Raw genomic sequence first — 10,523 nt, 5'->3', positions numbered from 1 at the left:
TCATTTGTCTCCTGCACCGTACAACTGACCACGCCACTCCCTAGGAGGAGGAAACTCCTCTGTTGGATGCGGGTTCTTTATGAAGTAAAGCCTACACTCCCCCTACAGAAAGACGGTGGGGAGCATGTGTGGGAAAGCTGCTCTTTAAGATGTTCATTGTGTGCTTCAAGGGCGTAGGCAAAGAGGGACGGCAGTGCGGTCCTAGTCCCATGGAGTCAGATGGCATAGCTTAACCCTGTGCCCAGCACCTGTGGCTTAGGACACATTTTTTACTATCTCCCTACTTGAGGCTCCTATCTATAACAAAGGAACCAGTAATATTTGCTTCATAGGATAATAATACCTACCTAGTGTACTTGGGTTCAGTGGGTTAAGCAATGAATAGCAATACGTTATATGTGTGAAATTCTGATACCATTAGCCAGTCTTAGAAGGCCTTCCACTAGTGTTATGTTGCTACAGCTTGACGTGACCCCCAAAGTTTTAATGTTGGGGATGGGGCACCTACTAGGCAGCGGTTGCACCGTGGTGCTCCTGCCTTTGGAGATCATCAGTGTTCTTGCAGGGTGGGTTAAGTTATCTTGCCATTTGGTCCCTGCAAACACAAGTCAGCTCCTTTTGCTCTTGTGCTTTCCTCCTTTTTTAAAATTAAAAAAAAATTTTTTTTTTAATTCCTCCTCTGCCTTCCACCATGACACAAAGTAGCATGCAGGCTTTGTCACTCAGTAGAGCCACGTATTTGACTTTCTTACTTCCTAAGCCCAGACCGGTCTCAGCTGTTCCACAGAAGTGGAGATTTGCTTAATACACCCTACATCCCAGTTACACTAGATATCTGGAAAGAAATGACACGCTGAGATGGAACCTAACTGAGAGTCTTGCAGGCAGTGACAACAGTGTCCTGCAGTGGGGCTGGGGTTGAGTAGGAGAGCTGCAGAGGCGCAAGGAGAGAGAGCCAATCATAGTTGGAGGGCTGGACTTCGTCTCTCTTTTGTGACAGTACTAAGCACAGCTAAATGGCCGCCATCTTTGTTTCCATAAGCAAGCAGTAATGCAAAGACCCACACACACTCAAGTGAAAGCAGCACCTTTATTTTATACATACAAACAGTATAAAATGCTTATTATGTACGAGCCGTGTTCTGTTTACAATATATTATATTGCTTCCATCCAATGCAAAGACTTCATACATTATACTCCTTATTTCGTTGTTTACAATATATTATATTGTTTAAATGCCACTAACACAGTGTAATTCTTTTTCTCTTTTACTTTGTTCCCCCCTCAAAACTAAACTGTCTGGGATAAGGGTAAGGGTGAAATATATTGTACGCACTTCAAGATAAGGGAGGGCAACTGAAATATTAATTATACAAGTGTCCAAATATTTGGCAATAAAATTTGAAATACTGTAGCTTAAACACTATTAACTGCTTTATCTGAATCCTTGTGATTTATGCATCTTTGCCCAGTTTAGCCTTTCTAATGTTTCCCCATCCTAATACCACAATGGGTTGTAATTTTGCAAATATCTGCCAACTACACACTGAAAAGACAAATTTTTTAACCTGATCAACTGACATAATATAAGATCTGTCCCAAAGGACCGAAGGAGGAAAATCTATACCATCATGCTAGACGTACTTAGAAAACCTAGAAGGAAAAGTAAACACCAGCCCAGTGATTTATAATGAAGCTAATAAAATTCAGGCCAGTATTCTAAAGCGTAGTGAACATCGTTCGAACATTCAACACACGAAAGGTTCACAAAGGCTATGAACTCGGTGTAACTTGAACCGTTTCAGATGGCAGGGTTCACCAGATATAATTGGATTCAGGTGGATCCCTCCGCTCCTCAGCCTTTTTAAGTGAAGGCGTGTGCTGCTCCTGCCTGGCGCCTGCTGGCCTCGGGGCATGCATGAGGCTGGCTCCAAACCCTGCAAAAATTATTCACAGCTTAAAAGAAAAGAAACTACAAAAACAAGCGCTTCAGTTTTTTTTCATTAACCATTCAAATGAGACCATTTTCTTTTTCAGCCCCGAGTGAGACCATAGTGACCACACAGAACTTCCTGAATAAAGGCAGGTGACAGGTTCAAAGTCTCTGCTCACCCCCCGCCCCAAAAAAAAGCCCTGCATTACTGAGCTCCATTAGGTCAGATTTCCATTGGGTCCTTCGCTCCCTATATATTTTGTATAGAAAGCCCCCTTCTCTCTTTCTCTCTGGCAGTCTCTCATTGCCTGGGTTGACCTTGAACTCCTGATCTTTTTTCTTCTACCTCCTGAGAGCTGGGGATGGCAGGTGTGTACCACCAGGCCAGGTTTATTTGGTGCTGGGACTCAAATCTAATTCTTTTTTTTTTTTTTTTTTTTTTTTTGGTTTTTTGAGACAGGATTTCTCTGTGTAGCTCTGGCTGTCATGGCCATACTTTGTAGACCAGGCTGGCCTTGAACTCACAGAGATCCACCTGCCTCTGCTTCCTGAGCGCTGAGATTAAAGGCATGGGCTACCACGGCCGGCATTCTTTGTGCATGCTTGCAAGCACTCTACCAAGTGAGCTATGCCTGCCTCACCCCAGGCAAGACAGCTCAACGGAAGGGCTGGTCCTATGCTGAGGCCTCCAATGGCCCTGCTGAGAATTTGGTCACTGATTCCCCCCCCCCCCCCACTGCATTAGCAAACCAATCTCAGTCATGTTACAGCAGTTGAACAGGGCAGCTCACATCCTTTCTATAGATCACAGGGCCAAGATTATCACACTCACACAGCACAGGAGTTCTGCTGGGCCCAGGACCTCTGCTGTGCATGGTAGAGAAGAGCTGTGATCTGAACTGATGCCTATCTGTAGGAACTTGGGAACTGTGCTCAAATTGGTCATCTCCCCATCCCCCACTCTGCTTATGAACCGGGAGCCTCCTTTCTTTCCACTGGGGGAACTTCTGGAGGTGCTTGGGGCACCAATTCATTTTTTTTTTTTTTTTTTTTTGCTTTCCTAAAATGGATCCAAGACAGCAATTACATCTTAAAAAAAAAGACAAAATCTGTCTCCGTCTTCCTGTGCATCAGAGTCAATCAGATTCAACATTTCATGGGTTCCGTGTGGTTTTAAATGCAAGCATGCTGTTGTGAGAAAAAAAAAAACAAAAACCTACTGAGAACGCAGCCCCATGGTGGAAAGCGTTCTTTTGAGTTGTCAGTCTGTCGGCTACTAGCTCACAGAATGGTCGAAACATGGGCCAACAATTCACTGGAGCCAATCCCCTCCCGTGCTGCTTGGCTCGCCACCCATGCAGCCCTACCTCTCTGTTGAGGCGGGAGAGCCTAAGCAGAGAGTTGGTCTGGCTCCAGAACCCTCCCTCTCCTCTATGACGCCTGGGTGCCTAGGACCTCCCAACGTGCCACCCCAGTGGGAATCTGCTCTTTACCAGAATCCTCTGACTCACAGCTTCCCCCGTCACCTCCCTATAGTCAAAATAAATCCCATTCTTTCAGCTCGATTCTCTGAGTTAATGTCCAAAACAAAACAAAACAAAACAAAACACCAAACAGCTGGGTGGCCTCCCTCAAACAGGTTAGCAATTAAACAAGCACTAGGCTACCTTTTTGCATGCCTTGCCTTGAGAGAGGTACTGATGACAGAGGAACCAGTACAGTCCACAGTGGAGTGGAAAGCTGTGGTGGCCTCGTTGCTCTGAGACAGCAAGGCTCCTGACCTGCTTTCATTTTGGATGGGCCACAGACAGTCCCTTTGTCCCCAACCCGCTGGGCATGCTTACTGGGCTACGTGAACCTACCCTTTGAAAAAACCTTGTCTAGAAAAATATTTGATGTGAAAGTGATTTATTCAAATTCATGTTCTCGGTATTTTAGAGACGCAACAAGATTGAGGTAATTGGCTGTTGAAGTATTACTTGAGCAAAACCTCCTGTTCCTTAAAGCAAGGAAGACTGTGGACGTGCACACACAAGGCTGTTTGGTGCCAGCTGTCTCTGTCATTTTGTTCACTTGTTGACCGTCCCCACTCCCCATCCTGGGCTGTGTTCTTTCCAAGGCAGGGTCTTTCCTTCTATTGGCTCCTGTGGCCCTAATGCCTGGATTCGCATGAGGGCACAATTGATGCTAAACAATTGGATTTATTAAGCTTCACATGCATATAACAGTGATGTATATCGCAGGTTTATTTGGGATAGTCAGGAAATGCAGAAGACACAATTACATTAGAGTATTTTCCCAGGCCGGGCTTCCATGGTCCTGTTGTTTTCTTTAAAAAATCACTCATCTAAAATTGTATACGGTGCCACTGAAAGGGTCTCAAAAATGTGTTGTGTATTATATATAAATTGATAAAGCTTGATTTTTGAAACCAGAGGTCCGTAGAGACTTATGTTCCCTTAAAATCTGGAGGGCAGACTGTGGTTTAGTGCTTAACCAAGACCTTGCCTAGCAAGGTCTGGGGTGGATCCCCAGTACCAGGAAGGAAGGAAGGGAGGAAGAGAGGAAGGAAGGAAGGAAGGAAGGAAGGAAGGAAGGACGGAAGGAAGGACCCACTTTAGCTACTCAGCTACTTTCCTCAACACACTGAAGTAGCCTGTATTATTTATTTGACCTAGAGAATATTTGTGGCGACGTTGTGTGGAACTGGTGGCATTTTACAGGCCCCCTTCTATATTCTAAAGCTTAGTTGGCTTTGAAGTTGTGAGAGGAGGTGAGCGTGGGGTAGGGGACAGAGAAATGGCCCCAAATGCAGGGATGAGTTAAGGTCACCCAAAGACCGGGTCGCACAGACGCCCGCTACTCACTTTTATTGCAGTGTCTCCCGTGCCAGCCTTCCCGACACTGGCATCTGTTGGGTTCCTGGCAGGTTCCATGAGCACCGCAGCCAGGCTCGCAGACAGCTAGGATCAGAGCAGAGCAAAGCTGGGTTTCCCTGCCTTTCCTGTTTCTCTCTCTCTCTCTCAAATAGCGCTACACGGCTACTTCTCCCTTTTAGTCCTTTAGAATGTGTTAGCTTTGGCTTCACCCATTTTTTTTTTTCCAAGTCACTTTGCAGCCAAAAGTCAGTTTCAAAGTTGGGAAAAAAAAAAAAACTTCTTAGGAGCGATCTTAATACTAAGCATCGTGTTTCTCATACAAAAAGACTCTCAGTGAGATTTTGAAACTGCTGGATTGTGGAACATTGTTCCTTCCAAGAAAACCCCCAATAAACAAAACACAAAAGACTTCATCTGTTTGTGCATAAGTATTTCATGTGCAGCAATTCCCACAATGCCTTTGGTCTAAGTAAAAGAAGCATATACATCAGGGGACAAGGTCAACAGCGATACCCAGACAACATGCCACAGGCATGGACACTATATCCAGGGAGGACATTAATTCAGCCGCCCTGCCCCCATGCTGCCCCACGTGTGGTACTTACGCTTAGAGCAGAGGTCTCCTTGGTAACCCTTGGGACACTTACATTTGCTTTTACCAATGCATTTACCTCCGTTTCGGCAGGGCTGGGGGCATTTGCCTGCAATAGAACGTAGCTGAGTAAGGAAGGAGCTTATTCAACAGTAATTTCATCTTTCAAAGGCGTAACAAGGCTTGGAGATGAGAAATGCTTTGAAATGTCAGTCGTTTTCCATTTGTTTTAGGTCTACGCTGTTTTTGTTTTGGAGACAAGCTAATATATTGTACTGACAAATGCACAAAAAAAAAAAAAAAAGAAGAAGAAGAAGAAAAAAAAGAAAAGAAAAAAGAAAAAAATTAACTAATCTTACCCACAAATGCTTGTAGATTCATACACAGTTCTGTAACTTAATATATGGCTGACTCACTACATGAAATTTCCTTCAACTTTTCGTTTTTGCATATCACTTCCAGAAGTAGGTCTGTCTATACCCACACCTGATGCTATCTTAGCCTAACATCTTTCATATTTATTTTCCTCCAATGTCAAGAATTTTCTATTTGAAGAATGACTTTTTAGAAGTAACTGAAAAGGGACTATTAACCGAAGGCTGAAGCCACATCCTGCCAAGTGCACGTTGATGTCCCACAAGACAACCAGTGGATACTACGTCTCAGTGGTGACTCAGTTTGGGGTTTTTGCTCTCATTATCTTATTTTTTTTACTAATGAAAACTTTGCTGTTAACAAACTCACCTTTCTCTCACTAAGTTTTTTTATTTTTTTTATGACCAAAGAAAGCTTGAGATGAAACAAACTATAATATTATTTACAAAATAAGCACTATTTTTTGACAAAAGGGTTGAACTTCACAAGAAAATTGTTTTGCTACAAGCACTTTACTTTTTACTTTTTGCTTACCCCAAAGAACTTTGTTTATAAATTGGACAAAGCGAAGACAATTTACACGCAACAATGTTGGGGGGGGGGCGGTTAAGGCCTCCTGAAAGGCTGCACTAGATTAGACTTGACCCCCCCCCCCCCCCCCCGGTAAAGATCCCTCCCCACCACCATTTTCTTGAGGCAGCATCTCATGTGGCCTGGCTGGCCTCCAACTCACTATGTAACTGAGGGTGCCCTTGAACTCCTTTCTGATCCCCTACCCAGTGCTGGCCCATAGTGTGCGCCATTAGGGACAGTCTTATTCAGTGCTGGCATCAAACTCGGGGCTTTGTGCATGTTAGACAAGAACTCTTGTCCCAACTAGTCCCAGCCCCAAAGGCCACCTGTTCCACGGACCACTAAAAGTCCAAAAGAGTCCCACTTTCTAAAGAACGCCATTTACTGCTTGGTGACGACCTTAGCTCTGACTTAAAAGAAAAGCCTCTAACTCCAAATTCCCAAAGAAACATCTGACTCAGGGCCAGCCATGAACCTGGATCATGACGTAGAATTCTCTCCAGGGCTGTGGGCTTGTTCAAGCCAACTCTGTGTGAGATGAGCGGTCCCCTTCATGAAAGACACATTGCCCTTCCATGTGAACGAGTTGGTGAGCTTTATGCCTCATGGTGGGGGGTAAGGTGGGTGGGGTGGGGATGGGGTTGGGGGCAGAATAGGGGGTGAACCTGGTGGTCAAGAACAACGCGGAACGACGGGTAGAGTCTTCTCCCTGATTCTACGGGTCTGTTTGTGTTCTTGCTAAGAGAGGAATGAAGAGTCAGCCGGGAGGGAGGGCAGGACGGTCTCCTCTGGCTCTTATTGGGCAGGACTGTGATTCCATCGGACAGTTGTTAGGCCATAGCTAGTTCAAAGTATCTCGCCATCTGATTGTTTTAGTATCCAGAAGCCCCAAAGCATCTTAATATCGACTTCTTTTGCCTGAAAATACGTTGCGACTGCGTTATGCTGATTGGAAATAGAAATACTGGAGCCCAGAGGAGTCGACCTATCTGTGTTGCGCAACACGTCAGGGTTGTCCAAGGACAAGAAGATTTCAATGAGGCGAAACAGTGTTTTAATGTAGCTCACGGAAGAGTCCTTGGGACAACAATGCCAGACCATAAGGCATCCACAGTGAAGACATCAAAGGTCCCCCACCTGGGAGGCTGTGCGGTGACTTCAGGTTATGACTCCGTTTCACAGACAAAAAATTAAAAGAGCTACAGGGGTGTTTAAAGGCCAACAAGCGTCATGTGTGGGCCTTAGAAAGATGAGTGGTTTTTACTTGTTTTATTCAACAGGCTTACGTTACTTTCTACAGAGAACTTTTGGCAAGGTCCTGCTAAGTTATTTTAAAACTTATTTGTAAGTACTTATAAACTTATTTATTAAATACAATTTTAAATTATTATAAATCATTAAGTTATTTACAATATGATGCAAATAATTTGTGTGACCTTTTAAACTAAAGTTCTAGGAAAGATTCTTAGGAACCCTATAAGCCTTGCATAGTAAGATGTATTGCAGGGCTGGCCTCCAGGACAGCTCTAAGGATAGTCTGGCTGACCCAGTGGCAGCATCTCACAAGCCAGTCACAATGGGCTTGAGAAGGTATCACTGGTGGGAGAAATCAGGGGAAATGAAAATTATATTGGCAGATTGAAGAACACACAATGAGTGCGGTGTGGGGAAATTGCAGTGCTGCTCATGGGCTGAGAAATGAGAAACAACCTCAGAAAAGTTGTTCCCTTGTGGTCCCGCAATGATCCTAGGTAAACAGTCAAAAGAAACGCAAACTTGAGTCAGTGAGCTGCCTCAGCTGGGGAATGCAACTACCACCAAGCCTGAGTCCAATCCCCAGGCAGAAGTAGAAGACTGACTCTCAAAAGTTGTCCTCAGAGCTCTTCATATATGCTGTGGGCATACACTTGCCACACACACACACACACACACACACACACACACACAAACACATACATACCAGAGACACACATACACCACACAAACACACTCACACACAGACACATAGACAGACAGACAGACAGACAGACAGACAGACAGACAGACACACACACACACACACACACACCACAGACACACACACACACACACACACCACACACACACATACAGACAGACAGACACACACCACACACACACACACACACACACACACACACACACACACTTAAAAATGCAAACCTGTCAGCGTGAAGGCCTGCTCACAAATATTCACAGCTACATTGATCAAATAACCCTCATGTGGGAACAATTCAAATGTTCCTCAACTGTAAACGGATAAACAAATGGCGTGCACACAACTGGATGTTCCTCGGCAATGAAAGGAGCCATGCACCAGTGCAGTCTGCACCACGAGCAGTCCTTGATAACAGTGACCTTAAATGAAAGGCCAGGCACAAGGTGCTCTGCCTGCGGGACTCCGTGGGTATGAGGTGTTCGGAACAGGTAAAGCCGAAGAGGAAGAAAGCAGATTGCGAGCTTCAGGCTCTGGGACTCGGTAGATATTTCTAATAAAAACAGATATGGACTCTTTTTTTTAGGGTGGTGATAAATTTTTCTGAAGTCCAACAGAGGTGACAGGTAACTTGTGGTTATGCAGGATGATACACTTTGAAACGCTGCGTCTTATGGTGTGTGAACTATATAATCAGTTAAAAATAGGAATAAATAGCTCAACTCCGTATTTGTCTGCACACTTTTAGAAAATCTTCAACTCCAGATCTACTTCCGATCCCTCCCCCCAACCCCCCTACACCCTCCCCCCCGCACAGTGTTCCTTTTCATTGAAACTGGAAGTTTTCTAAATGGATGGTTGGATCTATGATGAGCTTTCAAAACTCTACATTTTTTGGTCCAGTTAGAATAAAACAAAAAAACAAAACAGTGGAGAGCGAGAAGTGGGGAGGGATAAAGAAAGGGCTGGAAAAGGAAGAGTGGGAGGGAGAGAGAGGGAGATGGGAGGGAGGGGGAGAGAGAGGGAGATGGGAGGGAGGGAGGGGGACAGAGAGAGAGAGAGAGAGAGAGAGAGAGAGAGAGAGAGAGAGACTGTCTGACTGACTCTCAGTGAGTGGGTGCCTCTACCAGAGGAAAGTTCCTAAGCAGAAAGGCATGAAAAGGCATCCTTAAAAGCCCACGGATGAAGACTCATAAACAAACTAAGGATGCAGTGTCTGAGGCTGAGCTTGGGGAGAAAATTGAGGGGAGTTACCTCGAGACGTCTTTATCAGGAAAGAGTAATTAATAAGAAGAGAAACCACATCCTGACAATTAATTACATGTTGTGTGGAAACTTCAGAGCTATTTCATTTGAACCCTATAAAAATGGTTATTTCACCTACTACTCATTAAAGCACAAAAACCCACAAATAAATTAGAGGTTGAAAGTTAAAAATAGGAAGGCAGCATTATTCAATTTTGAATCTACCTCCACTTTGGAAACAATGGCCGCCCGGAGCACAGCTTTTAGAGACAGTACAGCTGGGAAGGCTCCCCTGACACACACAGGGGAAGGCCGGAGCAGACCCCTCCACAGGCACAAGATGGCTTGAGGCTCATACTCCTGGCTGGACATGCACCTCTGTACTCAGGTCTTCTGGGCATAGCAAGGCTTACACTGAATTGCTCATTTCTGAGGAGTGGCTTGCTGAGCGCCACCTAGCTGGTAGACGGCAGATCTGGGCCTTTGCTGCATACAGCCCCATGCTTCAGCTTCTTGTGTGGAAACGTGAGCGACAGACAGACACAGCCCAAGTTCACAGCTCAGCTACTCCGTAGCAGCACTCGAGCAACTCGGCTGTAGGAGACACAGGCATATCCAGCACCCCCTAAAGTTCCTTTTGTGTGTGCGCCCCCCCATCCCCGCCCCACAACAGCAATTCCAGTTTCCAGGGTCATCAATTAGGTTTTACTCTTGAACTTGAAAACTGTGGACTCTTGGGTAGACCCTTTTAGTGTGTGCCTGCCTCCTTTTGCGTAATATATCCCTGGCAGCCACTCAGACCGCTGCCACGTTATTGTTGTTTTAATTGTTACACACCGTTTTTATCCCCTTTAGGGGGGCGGGGTCTAGCCTTTTCTCTTAGGTGGGTCAGTAGGTTCGGGATACTCTGGGCAGGAGAAACCTTCCACCCACTCCCAACCCCCGTGCTTGTGGGTAGGTAGCAAAATCTT

At 45.2% G+C, this 10,523-nt stretch overlaps 1 protein-coding gene across 1 annotated transcript in view; it reads right to left on the bottom strand.

Moving 5' to 3' along the window:
- Positions 1–1,071: 1,071 nt before the first annotated feature.
- WIF1 (WNT inhibitory factor 1) overlaps positions 1,072–10,523 on the bottom strand; it is a 100,125-nt gene continuing 90,673 nt past the window's right edge. Inside the window, exons 10-12 of the mRNA XM_084759871.1 lie at positions 5,419–5,514; positions 4,802–4,897; positions 1,072–1,938 (exon numbers count right to left, since the gene is read on the bottom strand). Of these exons, the coding sequence (XP_084615997.1) occupies positions 1,817–1,938; positions 4,802–4,897; positions 5,419–5,514 (314 nt within the window). The 3' untranslated portion in view covers positions 1,072–1,816. The remainder of the gene's footprint in view (positions 1,939–4,801; positions 4,898–5,418; positions 5,515–10,523) is intronic.

This window comes from Acomys minous, assembly GCF_964271855.1.
Source record: "Acomys minous genome assembly, chromosome: 15".
Lineage (NCBI taxonomy): Eukaryota > Metazoa > Chordata > Mammalia > Rodentia > Muridae > Acomys > Acomys minous.
Note: the sequence above shows the minus strand (reverse complement) of the source record. Positions and strands in the feature narration are given on the sequence as shown.